At 31.3% G+C, this 20,066-nt stretch overlaps 1 protein-coding gene across 2 annotated transcripts; it reads right to left on the bottom strand.

Annotated features, from left to right (window-relative positions):
• Positions 1-3,815: 3,815 nt before the first annotated feature.
• Positions 3,816-5,954, bottom strand: LOC131601271 (protein transport protein Sec61 subunit gamma). Of its 2 annotated transcripts, none has more exons than XM_058873055.1 (4): positions 5,884-5,954; positions 5,590-5,709; positions 5,358-5,473; positions 3,816-4,019 (listed from the first exon to the last, which is right to left on the bottom strand). In XM_058873055.1, the coding sequence occupies exons 2-3, from the start codon at positions 5,681-5,683 to the stop codon at positions 5,358-5,360; spliced, it is 210 nt and encodes a 69-aa protein (XP_058729038.1). In that variant the 5' UTR covers positions 5,684-5,709; positions 5,884-5,954; the 3' UTR covers positions 3,816-4,019. The 2 variants fall into 2 exon arrangements, with proteins under 2 accessions (XP_058729038.1, XP_058729046.1); XM_058873063.1 differs by lacking the exon at positions 5,884-5,954 and adding an exon at positions 5,832-5,879.
• Between the last annotated feature and the right edge of the window lie 14,112 nt (positions 5,955-20,066).

Raw genomic sequence — 20,066 nt, 5'->3', positions numbered from 1 at the left:
GAAGGAAACTTCTTGGAAATTCATGTCGGAGCTATAATAGCCTATTATTATTCTGGCCCCATATGGATATATTTGTTTTCTTATATCTAGATAATTGTGTAATTGTAGTTTAGATGATTTTAATCTATAAATGGAAGCAAATGAGGAAAAAGGACTATATCCTTTCTAAGCCAAACATAATTAGTAGTGAAAACCATCAATAAGATGTTTATTTCTTTGATAGTTTATTTCTGTATGTATGGTTTAATTACGTACAGAAGAAAGTTCTTAGTAATTTCACTAAAACATCTATTCGTGGAGTGTTTAATATAGAACATATTTAAGTGAATTTTAATATATTTTTTAAGTAAATTTCAATCATTCTTATTTTATTTTTTATTTATTATACAACTTATTTTTCATTAAAAAAAGTTATAAGAGTCTATTTTTTTTATTTTTTTTAAATGTTCATATTAGATACTTTTGACTTTCTAACATGCTTTGAATATTTTACAAAAAAGTTTAAAAGATCATGCATAACAATATATTGTTTCTTCTAGGTTTAGTGACGCAGTTTGTTGCTTTTTTGTCATACATTCATATCTATATAATATTTATGTTTTAGGTAGGCCAATCAATCCAACATGATCGGCTCAAATTCGAGGTCCAATTCAATTAAAGAGGAAAATGATGGAAGAAGAATTAAAACCTATACATGTGAATAAAGGATTGAGAGTTGTAGTTGGTGAAGCTTGGAAGGAGGTTCATTCTGAGCTTGATGAAGGTTTTTAGATGAAGGTTGTGGAAGAGAAAATATTTGAAAAAGATGAGAGGAATGGATGAACCCCTCTTTATAAGAATTTGAAAGTAAGGCCTAGGAGAAATGAGTAACCTTTCATTAGGTACATCAATAATTACAAAAAGATTCCTCATGTCTCTGACACGTGCAAGGAACTTAGGCCGATTTGACTTCCTAAAACAATCTCATCATTAGTTTTATTTAACGATGTGCATGTGTTTACCTATGATGCTTAAAGAATCACCTCAATTGATGTTTGGGGACTCACCTCAAGTGACACTTGAGGGACTTGCCCAAAGGATGATTTTAATTGCCTTGCAGGGGTAGCCCAAACGTGAAAATTTTAGGTGATTAAAGTAAATCACTTAGTCCTTTACAAGCTCTCGGGCTTGAGGGACCTTGTATCAATATAATTATATTGAACCCTATATTGAGATAAGGTTACCAAGCCTAGAAGAAAAAGTCCTAAATGAAACGACACAAAGCTCATTGGTGGTGAGTCAATACCACTGGAGTTGGTCAGTCCGTCCCTCACCCACTTATAAAACATACGGAATAATGTGCCCTTACACAATGATATAAAAATATCATTCGAAGGGGAAAGTCATGTTCTATATCATAATAGGGTGAATAACAACTTCCACGTCTCACACTCCTATGAGAATAGTATGATAGCCATTCTCTGAGTTCTAAGACACATGCCCAAGAGATTTCTATAAATAAATACCTCGGTCATGGGATTGAGAAGATAGATCAATTGATTCATCGAAAAACCATATACACGAAGCTTTTTACCATTCTGCATGAACATAGTCTAAGCACCTGAAACAACCCTAAAACATCACATAAAACCTTTCATTCAAATATAGGATTACTCTAATTGTAGGTTTTTAGCAAGTACATAAAATATCTCAAAAAGAAAATGTTATGTTGAAAATTTAAAATCAAATCAAAAGTGTTAGAGGAAAAAATAATAATCAATCAGTACAAGTAGATATGTTGATAGAAAAAGAAAGGGTTAATAGTAGTTCACCCCCCGGTAATATGAACATGTGTCGGTAATATGTTGAAAAAACCGTTGTCAAAAGGTAGGGAGGGGAAAAGCAAAATTCGCTAACATTACAGAGGTGGATTACTATTAACCCAAAAAGAAATATAGCACGATGTGAGTGGAATAACTCAAATGGTAATGTTAGTTGAGATAGATGAGTGTATAATTTTAAAAAATTAAAAAATGTATATAGTTTGATAGAATCAAGTCTGATGATAAAGCAAACAAAACGAATAGAGAGGAAAAGTAAATATAATATAAAACATTAGGATTGAAAATGTCTTGCAAGAGTTTGAGAAAAGTTTTAACAAAAAGTTTTTTTTTTTTAAATTAAATAGAAGATGAATGCTAAAAACACTCTTTTCAACACTCTTTTAAATATTATTTTTTTATTGAATGAAATACATGTGAGTGTCTTTCATTTTAAAAATAGATTTCACATAAAGTTTTACAAGAGTTTGAGAAAAATTCCCAAATTTAAATGAGAATAAAAAATCCTCAAAATTTATTCCACTAAAAAAAACTATTAAAAACATGTAAATTTTTTAATATCAAGAATCTTTTTTTTATTAATTGCAGAAAATATCCATTAAATATCAATTGATTTCGTTGTCCTAGAAAAAAATATCACAAATTTTTTAAATTGATTTCGATGTCCTTAAAATATATCAACCGGTTATTTTAAATGAATATCTCATATTTGTTTAAATTTTATAAAAATCTTAATTAAATACCACACACAAAAATTATCATAATATTTTTTAAATCCTTTAAAATGGCAATCACATGTACCCCCATTTAATACATTTGTTATTCAAAATATTTGCTAGACAAAAAACAGCCTAAGATTTAGAAGAAGAATATGTTTCTCAACCAGGACAGAGGTATCTAATGTGAAGGTCAGCTTCATCTAAGGGCTTACAAACTTGTTCCCAAGAGTAAAAACAAAAAATTACATTATAGTCTTAAAAGACCCCAGAAATTAATTTTGGACTCGCCGCAGATTTCCTTATGCCTCATCCTATGATAATGTCTTCTACTTGTCAATAGCAACTACACAAAGTCTTAAGTGCCAATGAGCTTCATAATGTTGCTTAATATGCAAAGTTGTAAGCTGAAATTGAATATATCATAACTCATAAGTATGATGTTACAAATTACTTCAGAGTTGTAAGGTAAGAATTGAAACTTGACTTTCAAGAGATGAGAGCAAATGTTGAAGCCATCAATCACTCTTTGGAGATCTAACTCATGATCTCCAATTCCACTCTTGCTTTGCATGCAATCGTCAGTGGCCTCAAATATCATAGCATTTAAATATAAAATTAAATTAAATTTTTCTTTGGTTTTGTCCCATTAAAAATGAGAGCTATTAAATTATATTTTGCAGCGCACACACAGTGAAAAGTGAAAACCAACAAATCATTTGTCATTAGTGGTTGCAATAGTACTCATCTCCCGCGTCATCATTAGTGATCGCAATTGTACTCATCTCCCGCTTCTGGGATAGATGTGGGTTTGTGGATTTTCCACCATGTATCCAAACATAGCAATAATAAATTTCAATTAATTGATAATTTTTTTTCAATTAATAGATAATTTTTTTATTATAAATGCAGGCAAACAGATACGAATATGGGTACTTAGTTACCCATATGGTAGGGATACAAACGTTGATGCCCACGCGAATATGAACTCGGGTACGAGAATTTTTTCAAACCATAGATATGGGAATGAGTACTACAGTACACTACCTAGACCCTCCCAATTGTCATTCCTATTTGTCATTTAGAATCCAAACTTAATATTATAAATAATCTGATAAAATGTGATAAGCTGATCCGATTCTGGTTCAGCAATGGCTAACTAAATATAGTTAGCACCAAGAATCCAGTCTTTTGGATCCGTGCTGGAAAAGATTTGCAAGATGTTCAAAATAACTAAAAAGCAATTATGAGAAAATAATCAAAACCGATGTACAACTCCTTATCTTAACTTTTTCCTCCTTGAAAAATGGGTCAAAATTCTAACACATGGAAAAATGTAATTTTACATGTTAAACTGTAATGTTTCAGAAAAAAGAACTATGGAAAAACCAATACAAAACTAAAATTAAATGCACTGAATGTTCTATCTGCCTCCTTATGCTTCACAGCTTGAATTCCTGAGGCGATTGTAGTTTCCTTTATCCTGCACAAATAACCAAGAGTTATGTACATCATTTATTACACACAATTTGCTCAAAACACGAATTTCAAATCCTTTATGCCATATGATACGGTTTCTCCTGGCGTTCAATATCAGCAATCAAGTAATTAGAGTATCAACTCAATGTAAAGAACAATCGGTTCAAAACAGACCAAATAAAGATAAACACTATAAATTACAGAAAGAGCCAGAGTCATTACACAAGCTCGTAACAAACAGATAAGTCACTAAGAAATTAATTAGACATAATTTCTTGTACATGTATCAATGCAGTAACTGCATCTTAATGTTTACAATATATAGTGAATCAGTGATCAACTGATTACAACTCGGCAGTTTTCAAATGAGTGATAACATCTTACTGTCACAAACATGTTTATTTAGAAAAAGCAGAAGTAGATTTAAAACAAAAAATGCATTTCTATCGTTGATTTTACAGAAAAACTCAACATCAAAAAGCAATACCAACATTACAAACCAAAACCAATGAAGAGAAAGTCACCAACTAATCATAACTAGAGCAAACTAAAACGATACACTGTAAGCACACATGCAAACCCTCTTTACTATTGTTAATCATGCAAAAATCTTACAAGCAAGGACAAAGCATGGGTTTCCAACAATTACAACATTCGAGTAATTCATCCTTCAAATTAAAGGAATTTAAAAATTTAACCACAACAACCAAGCCATATCCCACTAAGTGGGTTCGGCTACCTGAATTAAATTTCTTCATAAAGTTCTATCTAAGTCCATGTTTCTATCCAATTCATTAATGTTGAGATTTTTTTAATAGTTTCTCTTATAATTTTTTTAAGTTTGATTTTTCTTCATCTAATCTACTCTTCTTACAACAAAATCTAAAGGTCTTCAATCTACATCCTATCATCATAGGAGCCAATCCATCAAATATGTCCTTCAACTTAAAGGATCTTAAAAATTTAACAACAACACCAAGCATTATCCTACTATGTATGATCTGTTACATGAATCAAATTCCGCCATAATGTTCTACCATGTTTCTATCAAATTCGTTAATCTCAAAATCTTTAATAGTTTCTTATAGTTTTTTCAAGTCTACCTCTACCTCTACCTCAAATTGTTTGATTATTATCTATCTGGTCTACTCTTCTTACAACAGAATTTAAAGATCTTCTATCTACATGACCAAACCAACTAAGCCTATTTTTCACCATCTTTGCAAAACAAAAACTAAATTTATAGTTTCAACATGACGAGATAACAAACAGATTATCTATGAAGCCAAAATGAGGAAATGAAATATCAAATAAAATATATAGCAAAGGAATATAACTTTACCTAACCAGATCCAACGATGATGTTGTTAATAGGAATGAAAATCAGCTTGACGAAAAAGCCAACAAATCCCATCACAACGAAACCAATAGCAGTTCGCACCGCAACCTTGGAGAATTCTACAATACAAAACACATAACAATAAAAACAAAGATCCATAACACAGATTCAATTTTCAAATCAAGTAAGCATCAAACGAAGATCACATAGGAATGAAATAGATCTAGAGTTTAACCTTTGCGATCTGGTTTGTGGCAGCGCTTGACGAGCCTGACGCTGTCCTTGGCGAATTCTCTGAGAGGATCGAAGACAGAATCAATGGCGTCCATTTTCTCTTTCGCTTTGGAGTTTCGATCTGAGAATTGAAATAGAAGAAAAATCAAGATCGGAATAAAGAAAACAGATCAACGATCGATTGAAAGAGAAAAAACCCTAATTATTGAAGTTTGAAAAACTAAATAGAAATCAAAGATGAACCAATGATCGATAAATCGAGAGAACGCGGAAAATTTAACAATTGAAGTCTTACTCTGTGTGCTAAGGATTTCTTCTCTATGCAACGAAGATTTATGAATATTGATATATAGTTTTGTAAAGGAATTTAATTCTCAATCAATAATTAAAAACGTTTATATTAACATTATTATTTATTTATTAAAATATTTTTAATTTTATTTTTAATATTTTAAAAATATTCATTTTCTTTTAAAGGCTAAATGTAGTGTTGTCAGTGTAAATTTATGTAATAGAATTATAATATTCAGTTATATTTTATCAGTATTTTAAAATTAAAAGCGTAATTTGGCGGGATATACGTATGTGATTGGTTGGCAGTGTAAAAATATTTTAAACGGTAAGTGATACTCTTTTTTCTTTTTTCTTTTATGTGTTCTTCTCTTTTATTTTTATTAATTTATTATAATTATTCTCTATTTTTAAACAAAATTATTTTTTATTTAATATAAATTAGATTTAATTAGTGACGAAGGCATTTAACTTAATTTTAGATTTTACTTTAATTATTTATCTAATATCTTTTTTGTTTAAGTTGGAAAAAATGTTAACTTGTGTGATGTGGCATGCCTTTACCAAAATCCTTCTTTGTCGCGTCTTTTCCGACCACGATTTGAAAGTCTGAGCTCATAAGCAACCAATTCCCTACTGGGAACTTCGGTTGGGATAACTCTAAATCGTGGTCGAACTGCGGTGATTTTCTCTTTTACTTTTATCAATTTTTTTGGCTTATCACCACTGATATAGTCTAGTTCGGGGGTAAGTTCTGACATCAAGTGGGTTCAGTCCCTCCCGATCGCAGTTGCGGGGGGATCGGACTGTGGTTCTCCTTATCAAGTCTAGCGTCAATCACCACTAGATCAACTAACGATTGGTTACTTTTATCAATTTATTATAATTGATCTCTACCTTAAAAAATTTGTATTTTTGTATTTAATATAAATTAGGTTAAATTGGTGACGAAGTCTTTTAATTAAATTTTAGATTTCAATTTAATCCTTTATCTAATAAATGTTACAGTTTAGTCCTTTAAAAATAGTTTCGTAAGCTTGGGATGTGGCGTGACAGCATGTAAGAGTCAAAATAGTGAATTACCAATTTAATAAGAGATTAAATTGAAACCTTATAGTTAGTTAAGAGGACCAAATCAGAAAAGATAATTGAACACTGTGATTAAAGTGCATTTGTAACTTGTTATATAAAAATAATCTTGAATTAAATGGCATTAAACTAAAATCTTGTTACATTCCTTATTCAAATCAAATGCATTAAACATATTCCAAAATGACATAAGGTGTACATAAACACAACTACAAAAGATACACGCAAACACTATTATAAAAGGTGTATATAAAAGATAAATATAATTATGGTTGACTCAATACAGGTTGCGACAATTTCTTGGATTTGCCTGAATTGAAAAGTGGTGGTGCATATTCAATTGGTGTTGTCTAATTTGGTGGTGCAGACTCAATTGCTTCTAGCGTCAAAGACATTGGCAATTTGTATGTAACCTAGTTGTGTCTATCCATAGAAGTTGCTCAAAAAGTTCAATGCATTGAAAAGCACCACTAAGATAACTTTAGTATGGTTGAAACTATTAAGAATAACAGCAATTCTATGTATACACTCTTTTTCTACACCAAATGCTTTTACATCGTATGTATATACTTCTTTTAACTTTGTACAGTTGCCAAAGTAAAAAAAAAATTATTAAAAAATTGATTAATATATATTTATGGTCTAATTTACGGTGTAGGTGTACACTTTAGTGTACAAGTAGCATTTCTCTAACAATAATGAAATTCTTCTATTGGGTTGAGATAACTTTGATATGAAGAAAAATTTCCTTTAATTATAATGAACACAATTTAAAATGAAAACAAAAGGTGAACAGTTATTCAAAATAGATACGACAAAACAAAACATGAACACAATCTTAAAATAAAAAACAAAAAGTTAACAGTTATTCAAAATAGATATATACGATAGAACAAAACTGGTTTTTTCCTAATTTTCTTCCTCCTAAGTCAAGATGTTCCATCCGCAACATAAGATGCATGATTAGATCTGACTAGTATTGTGTCTGCACATAATAAAATTCATGTGGTGCAATCAACCAATGGTGAAAGCATTAGATAGTAAGAAATATTCTACCCATAGTACATGTCCTGTAGTGATGCGAATAACTTTATAAATATCACTTATTTACAACCATTTTAAATATCACTTATTTACAACCATTTTTAAGATAAGTAATCAACTATGAAAATAGTGATTACTAACTTTAATTTAGGAAATTTCTTTACCCACCTCCTAACCTTCTTAGTCACCTTTGGCGAATTTACCAAAATACTCCTTGTTTTGGAAATACATTTTCGAAAACGTAGTTTTATTGGAAAAAAATGTGTTTTCGGAAATGCACTTCCGAAAACACGAAAAAAATGTGTTTTCGGAGATGCATTTCCGAAAACACCCCTTTTTTGAATTTTCGGTAATGCATTTCCGAAAACACACCCTTTTTGAGTTTTCGGATATGCATTTCCGAAAACAGCCCTTTTGGGAGAGGGATGTCTTCGGAGATGCATATCTGAAATATTCTAAGACCAAATTGGTAAGACCAAATTGGTCTTGGAATGTTTCGGATATACACTTCCGAAAGAATTCAATAATTATTAAAAAATTAAAATCAAGGTATACAATTAATAGGTATAAAATCAAGGTGAATCAATAAAATGAAGGTGAATCAATAAAATCAAGGTGAATCAAAATTTCCTAAACAATTTTAAAGTTATTTCCTAAACAATTTTAAAGTTAAAAATTATTTTACTAACTTATATAAATCAAAAACATTTTAATTTCATAAGTAAATTTTGAATTATATAGAGTTAAATATAAAATTTATTCAATAAATAAAATTAAGACAAAATCTTTTTTTAATTTTTTTATAACTAAATAAAAAATTATAACTCATTTTTAATTATGAATTAGAATAAAAATATATAAATATATAATAATAATTATTAATTTTGTAAGTGAAATATATAAATATATAATATATAAATATATAATAATTATAATAAATTAAAACACTCATTTTTTTAATTTTTATAATTATTATATAAATATACAAATATATTTATAATTAATATATAATAATTATTATATAAATATATAAATATATAAATATATAATAATTTTTATAAATATATAATAATTATTATAATTATTATATAAATATATAAATTAAAACACTCATTTTTTTAATTTTTTTTGTAAATATATAATAATTATTATAAATATATAAATATATAAATAAAAAATTATAACTCAGTTTGTAAGTGAAATTATTTTAATTTTTTTAATTAAAATTATTTTAACTTTTAAAATATGAATCAGAATATAAATATATAATAATTATTATTCATAACTCATAAATTATATCAAAATATATAATTATTATTATTCATTACTCATAAATTATATAAAATTTATGATATGTGAATTAATTAATATCCTAAAATTAATTTTTGGGATTTTTATTTTTCTTTATTTTTTCGGAGATGTATCTCCGAATTAATCAAAATTCTAATTTTTGGGATTTTTTCGGAAAAGCACTTCCGAAATCTGGAAAAATTTAGAAAAAAAAATAGGGTTAATACCTATTTTGCCCCCTGCCATATAGGGCGGATTTGAAAAACCCCCCTGCGAAAAAAAAAGTTGCAGGAATCCCCTCAACATTTAAAAATAATTCTTCTTAAAACCCTCCCCATGCCACATCACAAAAAAAGCTGATCTGTCACGTTTTTTTCATTTTTTTTTCAGAACTTAAATGCCACATGTGTATTGGACAGGGTAGAAAGACAAAAATGCCCTTCAGTGTTAACACATTATTTTGCCCATTTTGAACCCTAACTAAAATTGATTCTTCATCTTCACATTCTATGCTCTCTCGTTCATCATCCTGGGAAGTTGTTGTTGCTGATAGGGTTGCATTCATCCACATTGTCAAAAGGTAAGTTAAATCTTCTTCTCCATCGAACCGATTTTAATGACTTTTCACGATTAGTAATGTTTAGGTACCTGGGTGTTTGCAGAAATGGGGTTTTTTCGGTTATCTTTCACCATGGAGGAAACTTTGTGCAAGACAATCACGTGTTTTACAGGGGAGGGAGCGAAACCATTGTAGAAGGACAAGATGGAACCACCTCAGTATAAGAAGGGTCCTGGCAGACCTAAGAAGTTAAGGATTAGAGAACAAGATGAAAATGGATCAAGGTTGAGGAGAATTGGTGTGAGCTATAGATGCACCAAGTGTGACAAATTTGGACATAACTCAAGGAAGTGTAAGAGCACTGAACAAGATACCAATGCCCTGAAGAGAAAGGTAACAGCATTGAACAATAATTGTTGATCTTATATATGTTTATGGCTTGTATTTCATTCCACTATTGTTATGTATTTTTGTGACTAATGCAGAGAAAGGCACCAAGGAGCAAAGCTTCTACATCTGCTGCACAGGCTGGAGTTGAACCTGAATGTGACACTGAATTAGACCCTGAATTAGAGACAATGCTTGATGACATGATGCAGGCTTTTGAAGAACAACAATCACAGGTTGTGAATCCAACCCCTGCATCACCTGTTCAAGTTGAAGCAGTGACACCAACCCCTGCATCACCTGTTCAAGTTGCAGCAATGACTCCAACCCCTGCATCACCTGTTCAAGCTGCAGCAGTTAATCCAGTTCATGCATCACATGTTCAAGATGCACCAGTTAATCCAGTTCATGCATCACATGTTCAAACTGAAACAACAACCATAGCAGCTGATCAGTCAGGGTCGTGTAATGCATCTGTTACAAAAAAAATTAAGAAAAAGGAACCTGTTAGCAAGCCTAAGAGGAAGAGGGTTAGTGAAAGGATTAAGATTTTGGCAAATTCAAGGAAAATTGGTGGGCCTGGCTCAACTTCAGATGCACCATTGGTGATTGATGAATCTTCAGAAAAATGGAAGGACATTGCAAGAAGAATGACTCAGTAGTTTATTTGTCTCTTATTTTGTAACTTTAAGAACCTCTGATTATGCAACTTTATCTAGCATTTTGTAAGCACATAATGTGCCTTTTTGCAACTTTATTTGTAATGTGATTCCAAAACAAGTTTTAATTAGTATAATGTTTGATGGGAGTTTTAAGTACAATGTGTTTGCTTTCATTGATTCAACATTTAAGTAATGTTTTACAAACAATTTTATTCAACAAATTATCCCAAAACTGTGTATGCCTTCAAACAAAAACTTCATTAATTCAACATGATACATTACAATAGGACACTCTGTTTGCTTTCAAACAATAACAAGAGAAGTACATTACTTCAACATACTACATTACAATTGTACTTAAAATACATTTAACTTTGCAACATGTGTGTTACATGAATCATGAAGAAAAAACACATAGCAAAAACTACAGCAATAAAAAACTTCAGTTTCTTCCTTAAATCATCAAGCTGTTTCTTCAAATCTTCCATCTTTTTTGCTAAATCTTTCTCCATTTTCCTCATCACATAAACAACTTCTCTGTCCATGACATTTGCAACAGTTTCGCCACAAACCTCATCATCCCAATGAAACATGTTACAATCATCTTCCCTCCCCCAAAACTTACACCTCCAATACTTTCGTCCAGGATTTGCAGCAGATTTTGAAACAAACATCTTCATGGACATGTTATGGTCGCATTTAGGAGTAACCCTGCTGTTTGGAGAATTGCACGAATAAGAACAAACTGGGTAACTCATTCTTGCGGATTGGATGTGGATTGGATGAAGAATTAGATGAAGAAGAAGAATTACAAGAATTGGCCGCGCGGATGAAGATGATTTGAGGTGACGGGACTAGCAGCAGTGAAAGAAAAACAACGATGGAGAAGAAGGTGGAGGTAACATAGATTTAGGGTTTCCAAGGAAGAAGAAGACATTTATGTGTTAACACTGAAGGGCCTTTTTGTCTTTCTACCCTGTCCAATACACATGTGGCATTTAAGTTCTGGAAAAAAAATGAAAAAAACGTGACAGATCAGCTTTTTTTGTGATGTGGCATGGGGAGGGTTTTAAGAAGAATTATTTTTAAATGTTGAGGAGATTCCTGCAACTTTTTTTTTCGCAGGGGGGTTTTTCAAATCCGCCCTATATGGCAGGGGGCAAAATAGGTATTAACCCAAAAAAATATTTCGGAAATGCATTTCCGAAGCGGGGGTAAAGTGGAGTTTTCGCTGAGGGTGACCCCATAGGAGGTGAGTAAAAAAAAACCTTAATTTATTTCTTTTTGCAGAATTGTCGTTAATTGTATGAAATTATTTTCCTCTCATAGAATTCAGAAACTCACCTTAATGGATGCATGTAACATTTTCAAAACAAATTAAGCAACCAAAATAATGTAGCAATTTTACATTTCAACAAAACAGTTGGCACAAAATGAAGTTCTCCTCCCTAGATGATGTACTAGAACAAGCTGAAGCTTTTGGTGTACTTCAAAAGTACTTTTATTGTTGGTTCTTTAGAAAACTGAAGCCACAGAATATTCAAGCTCTTTCATCTTCGACTTCTTTTCTTCTTCACGTTTTGGAAAATTTCGCGTTCTTTGAACTAGGGTTTCTCTTTGTCTTCTCTTGTTCTCCTCTTCATTTTTCAACTTTTTCAAACACAATAAAATGACACTTGAAGATTTCGACATAGCCAAAAGATTTCAACACAAAAACAACTAAATTCAAAATATTAAAACAAAAAACTAGTCATATAACACAATACCACGTAAACTGCCACATATGTTAAAATTAACGTTTTTCCTTAACATTTAACATAAGGGATTAATTGCACTAACAAAATTGTTGTTAAGAGACCAATACATTATGTTTATTAAATAAGAAAATAAAGAAAAACTCTAAATTAAGTTAAGGGACCAAAAAATGCATTAAACTTATATATTTATTTATTTAGATGGTTCTTCATAATTTAAATAAACATTTTTATCAATTGACAGTTTAATTAGTGTTGCAAAGTTATAATTTAAATCAAATGTACTCAATTTTTTCGACGTTATGTGTGGTAAGTTATGATTTTTTTTAAAACTCAGCATTAAAATTTGTGTTTAATTAGTTAAGCATATTTTATTATCAAAAAATATTTACAAATTTTTCACCTTTGAAAAAGCATATGACTTATATAAATTCTTAAGGATAAAAATGTAAATTATTAATAAAATTTCTCCTTACTCTTTATGAACCAAACATATTTTTAATGAAAATCTCTCATTTCTCCTTTCCTCCTTTCTTTTGAGCCAAATATATATAATTAGAATAAATCTTCCATCTCTTCTCCCTTTTCATCCTCTCTAGGAGTGGGAATAGGTCAGAACAATTAACATGGGCTTACGACCTAGCCAATATAAGTTTAGGTCAGACTAGAACTTGACCATAAAAAAAAAACCTTTTAAGACTATTATACTAACGCATTCAAATAAATATAAATAACTTTAATATTATTAATATATTTTATATTGTACATTGAGTTAAGGCTTAAATATGTTGTTGATCCTCATAAATATAGTCATTATTAATTTTAGTCCCTCTAAAATTTTCCTTCAAGGAATGATCCTTCTAAAATTTCACCCACACTTTTGGTCCCTCCAGCAAACGTCCGTTAATAGAGGTGACATGGCACTGACAAGTGGCGATGCCAACATGGCAAAGATGCTGACATGGATGTCAAGTTGTATTTTGTCCCCTTTTTATAGAGATATATATATATATTCCGTCGCAAAATCCATCACTAACATGAACATTACACAAAAACTCAAAAACCGTAGCTAATTTGTAGCTAATTTTAAGAATTTTTCTTCACCCACCTCCTAACCTTCTTGCCCACCCCTGGTGAATTTACCACAATACCCCTTGTTTCGGAAGTTCATTTCCGAAACTGTACTTTTTTTCTTAAAAAAGGTGTTTTCGGAAATGTATCTCCGAAAACGTGTTTTTTTTAATATAAAATATTGATTTCGGAGATGCATCTCCGAAATAAAGTTACTTTTCAGAAAATGTGGTGTTTCGGAAGTTCATTTCCGAACGCACCCCCTTGGAGAATTCGGAAATGAACCTCCGAAAATATGTCTGGACAGAATAAAATGAAAAACAACAACAATTCGCTTTATTTAATCGGGTGAATATTACAACGATAATATTACATAAAATTAAAGTTACATATTGTTGAACACGGGTAAGTGGGGATGAGAGAGTGGTGGGGAGAAAAAAAGGCTTCCAAATTTCAAAAGGTGTACTACTGTAAGTAACAAATGACGGAGGAGGTGTAACCGGGGCCGGAACATATGACGGAGGAGGTGGATGTCCGGAGGAAGAAGAACCGGAGGTACGTCCACCGCGAGACAAAGGAGCCAATCAATGTAAGCTATAATTTATCATTATCATCAGGGGACGTCATTACAAAAAATTGGGAAAAAAATCTTATTATTTTTAACCTTGATTTTTTAAAAATGACGTCCCCAGATGATAATGATAAACTATAGCTTACAATGATTGGCTCCTTTGTCTCACGGTGGACGTACCTCCGGTTCTTCTTCCTCCGGACATCCACCTCCTCCGTCATATGTTCCGGCCCCGGTTACACCTCCTCCGTCATTTGTTACTTACAGTAGTACGTATTTTTATTAACATGATAAATCCAATACAAAAACATTGTGCGATACAATCCGAAATCCGAACAAAACAAAACAAAACACGTCAAACAAAACAAAAACATGTTATTCTGTCCGACGAGCGTTACAAAATACACATCAAACAAAATAAAAACACGTTATTCTTCTCGACGAGCAAACTCCTCCGAATGAAGATAATTATACCAATCTTCATCCCACTTAGTATCAGAACCATCAGCGTTGATCACGCCTGAAGGCTGAGCCTGCGCGTCCGAGCCATGGACTCCCAGGGGACGAGAAGCAGAACCAGTCAAAAGCTTCTTCTTCTCCTTCACCTCCTTCACCTCCTTCACCTCCTTCACCTCCTTCTTTGAAGAACCCTTTCTTCCCTTAGCGCCCTCTTTAGAAGACGCAGTCCTGCGTGCTTGTTGGTTGTCTGACATGTTCCTGTAAACAGTTGAAATCGATTAATATGCGAGACAAAATAAAAAACAAAAAAATTTGAACTTCTGATACAATTCGGAAGTTCATTTCCGAAAACTGGGAGGGAGGTGTTTTCGGAAATGAACTTCCGAAACACCCCTGCGATGCACTTTTCTGCAACTTCCATGGCAGACCTAGGGATGTCAATGGGGCGGGGCGGGGACGGGGGATACATTCCCATCACAATCCCCGCCCTCGAATTTATTCCCCATCCCCGCTTCGGGTCCCCGCTACGGGGGAATTTTCTCCCCCATCCCCGTCCCCGCGGATCCCCGCGGGTCCCCACGGATCCCCAAGGTTCAGGGGGAGATCCATAAACATGATTTTTATTTATTATTTTAAATCAAATTAATAGTAAAAGCTTTAAAAACTAACCACAAAAAATTTAAAAATTATTCCTTTATGATAAATATATTGCTTTAACAATATTTAATCTATAATATTGAGTGTCATGACCACAAAAATTTCAAACTAAAAAAATATTGAAATAATAGTTTAGATCCCACTCTTTTACTAACAATACATATATATATTTTAAATTTGTGTATAAGATTAATTATATGAAATGAAAAATAAACTTACATAATAATTTAAAATTATACATAAATTAAGGACATTATGCTATTTTAGGCGGGGCGGGGACTCCACGGGGCGGGGGATATTTACGCCACCCCCGTCTCCGAAGTTCCTTCGGGGAGACTTTGTTCCCCATCCCCGTCCTCGTGGGGAGAAAATTCCCCGTCTTTGGGGCCCCAAACGGGGAATCCCTACGGGGATCCCCAATAACGGATGCAAGTTGACATCCCTAGGCAGACCCCTAAACCAAACTTCAAACCAAATCAAAATGCTTCTAAACAACCTAAATACTACTAACAACCTAACCATATATCATTTATGCAATTAAAACCCTAAATAACATGCATTTCAATAATAGATCTAAAAATTTCAAAACTTACAAAGTGTTAGGATTGAGGGCTTTTGAATGTTGTTTAGCAGTTTGATTGGAGCCTTGATGCAGCTTTGGAATTCTGTTTGCACAAATTTTCGTCTTTGCCACTTTTTGTTTTGATTTAGGGTAAATGATTGGGGGAGGGGGAGTGTTTTGATAAATCTGCAGAAATCGCAGTATTTCGGAAGTTCACTTCCGAAATAATGTTTTCGGAAATGAACTTCCGAAATAAGTCAATTTTTTCAAAAAAAAACGCTTTCGGAAATGAACTTCCGAAGCAGGGGTATTTTGGTATTTTCGCTGGGGGTGACCCCCATAGGGAGGTGGCCAAAGAAATTTTCAATTTTAAACACACCATTCTTATGACCTAGACTTCATTTTTTTATGATTTTTTGCAAGAGAATTTATCACATTAGAAGGATCTCTCTCAAAAAAATTAATTTTTTTTATTTGAGATGAATTAAAATAATTTTTTACGAGTCAATTTTCTATAAAACAGAAATAAGAAAAAAGTTATCATATGATTGAGTTTTAAGCTATTATTTTGCAGAGAGTCATATCATAACATATGTAAAGTATTTGCAAGGTCTCATTGCATTTCTAATAAGTCTCGATTTATTTTAACATTTTATCAAAACACATGTATGTGTTTCGATCGAAAAATTAAAATAAATCGAGACTTAATCTAAATGTCATGAAACTTTGCAGATAATTTTATATATTATTTAATTCCTTGCAAAATATTAGCTCAAAACTCAATCATATTCCAATGTTGCGTTATTTCTATTTCATGAAAAATTGACGCTTAAAAGATTTATATTTAATTCGCCTCATGCCAAAAAAAAATCAATTTTTGTTGGAGAGATCCTTATAATTTGATACACTAATGTGGAAAAAAATTAAAGTATGTGAGCCGTTTTACAATCAATAGGATTAAATCTCTCATTTTGTCACTTGAAAAAAAAAAACAAATTTATGTATTTCGATAAAAAAATCAAAATAAATTGAGACTTATTTGAAATGTCATGAAAATTTGTAGATCCTTTTTATGTTTTATGATATAACTCCCTGCAAAATAATAGCTTAAAACTTAATCATATGCTAATGTTTTCGTTTTAAAGAAAATCGATTTGTAAAAATTCATATTTAATTCATATCAAGTCAAAAAAATTAAATTTTTTGTGCGAGATCCTTATAATGTGGTAAAGTTTCTTGCAAAAAATCATGAAAAATACAAAGTCTAGGTCATAAGAATGATGTGTTTGAATTATCTAGGAGTTAGCTACGGATTAGATGCAGATTAGCTACAAATTAGCTATGGTTTCGGGATTTTCATATGATGTTCATGTTTGCGACGAAATATCTGTCGCTATAAATAAAATTTATATAAAAAAATTATAGGGTTAAATAAGTTTTTAGTCCCTATAAATATTGCACTTTTCACTTTTAGTCCTTATAAAAAATTCCGTCGAATTCTGGTCCTCACAAAATTTTCCGTCACGAATTTTGGTCCCTCCCGTTAGATTGCTCTAACGGAGGCTTATGTAGCATGCCACATGTCTCGCCACGTCAAGCAAAGTAGAATTAAAGAAAAAATAGACAGATTGCGGGGGTTTTAAACCCCCTCTAAAAGTAGTTCTCTCATAAATAATAATAATAAGGCTTAATTGCAAATTTAATCCTCCATATGATTTATTTAATTTATACTAATTTCTTATTCATATTAAAAATATTTCACAGGAATTATATTTCAAAATAAATTCAAAACTGTAATAATAAGCTATTAATTTGGATTTTTAAAGGAGGGATTTTTTAACTTTAATTAATAAAGTATTTTATTAAAAGATAAAAAATAATTAAAAAATTATTCCAATAAAAATATTTTCAGAATGTTGTTGGCGCTCTCAAATCCCAGCCAGCTTCTTCCTCATTAATCTTAGTTTCATTATTTTACCAATTTCATTAGCATCAAGTAAAATATTATTATTAGAATCTCAAAATTAACAAATCAATAATCAATATCTTAATTGTTATCTCAAATTAGAAATTTTAAATCCCTAATTTAGAGGTGATTTGACTAAAATGAATCAGGATTGAGGATGAGTGAGGGAGTAAGAGGAGAAGAAATTGTTGTTCATGGTTCAAAACCCATATCTGGAAAATTCTGGAAAACTCATATCTCTGAAAAATTCTGGAAAACCCAGATCTATGAAAAAAAGAGAGATGAATTCCAAATCAAAACGTCATTTCATCAAAGGATTGCTGAAAATTAAAACAGAGATCCCAAAAATCAAAAGGTTGTGTTTCGATTTTGTTTGCTACCGTTTAATTTGTGTTTTAGTTTGTTGAAAATGAATGAAGTTTTTTCATTTTGCAGAATGGTTTATCCAACGGGCTGTGCAACAAAGTCTTCAAGCGTTGTTAATTTTGACAATTGAATCCACTTGATTGAATTTGGTTTTCATTTGAGTATAAGGGTCACTGTATTATATTTTGAATATTGAATCCACTTGTTGAAATATTTATTATTTAGTGGTATTTCTGACTTGATGTGATTAGAGTTGAGCACTTTAGGTAATTATAGGTTAATAGCAAAATTGTTTTATATATATATATATATATATATATATATATATATATATATATATATATATATATATTGGTTTTAGTAGTTTAAAAAATGCTGTCAGGAATTTACGAATGAGACTACCCATTAGGGATGTTGTTTAACAATATTTATGAATGTATATTTAGTTATAAATAGAGTTAAATTTTATGTACATTGGTTTATAGTTGATTTTTTTTTTATGTAATGAATATATATAATATGATTTAAAAAAAGAATATTGTGACACAATTTTTCTATACATGATCTTAAAGGATCTATACAATACATGAAATATTATATGCAAAAGTGTGAAAGGAAAAATATGCACGTTTAACAATTTGAAATCTGAACGTTTAGGCAACGGTTATTCTAGTTCTGGCAACGTTTTTTGGTTATTGTCTAAACTCATATTTGTTGTAGTGTAAGTGCTGAAAATTTATTGTTTTTTAAGTTATTTAATGGGGGTTTAAAACCCCCGCAATCTCATTCTTTTTTCTTTGGTGTTGACTTTAATTGACGTGGCGTAACACGTGGCGTGCCACGTAAGCCTCCGTTAGTGGAATTTAACGGGAGGGACCAAAAATAGGGACGGAAAATATTACGAGGACCATTGTTTGATGAAAAATTTTGTAGGGACTAAAATTGAAAGTTGCCATATTTTGAGGGACCCCTAACATATTTAACGCAAAATTATATAAAATTGGGACAAAATGACACGCGGCATCAATGTCAGCATCTTTGTCACGCTAGCATTTTCATGTGTCAGTGTCACGTCAGCTCTGCTAACTGATGTTAGCAGGAGGGACTAAAAGTATGGATAAAATTTTTTTAAAGGACCATTCTTTAAAGAAAATTTTTTTACTAAAATTAAAATTACTATATTTATAAGGTCCAATAACATATTTAACCCTTGAAATAAAATATAAAAATAATCTTAGTTATCTTGAAGAACTATGAGAATAGGTTGAAAACACCTTACGAACAATTTCATAAGTTTTCTTAAAAAAGTAGTCTCGTAAAATTTATGCTATCATGTAAATTCAGATAAGTCGATGCAAACAAACTTTTACTATAAGTGGTCTTTTAGTTTTTTAGTTCATATAAACATTAACTGAATTGCTTATTTACATGTATTTAAATAAAATAGACTTTTAAGTAAGTTAACAGATCAATCTGACATTCAAAAAGGTAAGTCTAAGGGTGGCAAACGGGCATGCCCGTACCGCAAAAGCCCGTAAACAAACGCGATGGGACGGTCATAGTGGAGGATGTGGGCCTAAAATTTAGGCCTACCCCTCAAAAAAAGTAAGGGTGGGACAAGGAAAACCTATAGGCATTGTACCTTTTAAACTTAAAAACACAAAAAATTATGTAAATGACCATGGCCGCAAAAGCCGACAAAGAAAACGGGACGGGGCGAGGCGGACACATTAAAAGGTGACGGCATAAA

Source organism: Vicia villosa, linkage group LG1 (genome assembly GCF_029867415.1).
Source record: "Vicia villosa cultivar HV-30 ecotype Madison, WI linkage group LG1, Vvil1.0, whole genome shotgun sequence".
In the NCBI taxonomy this organism is placed as follows: domain Eukaryota; kingdom Viridiplantae; phylum Streptophyta; class Magnoliopsida; order Fabales; family Fabaceae; genus Vicia; species Vicia villosa.
This window is presented reverse-complemented; position numbering and strand designations above follow the sequence as displayed.

Coding starts and splice junctions, on each gene's coding strand:
- LOC131601271 (XM_058873055.1), bottom strand. CDS start 5,683: ATGGACGCCATTGATTCTGTCTTCGATCCTCTCAGAGAATTCGCCAAG. Junction 5,474..5,589: donor CCACAAACCAGATCGCAAAG/GTTAAACTCTAG, acceptor TTTGTATTGTAG/AATTCTCCAAGGTTGCGGTG.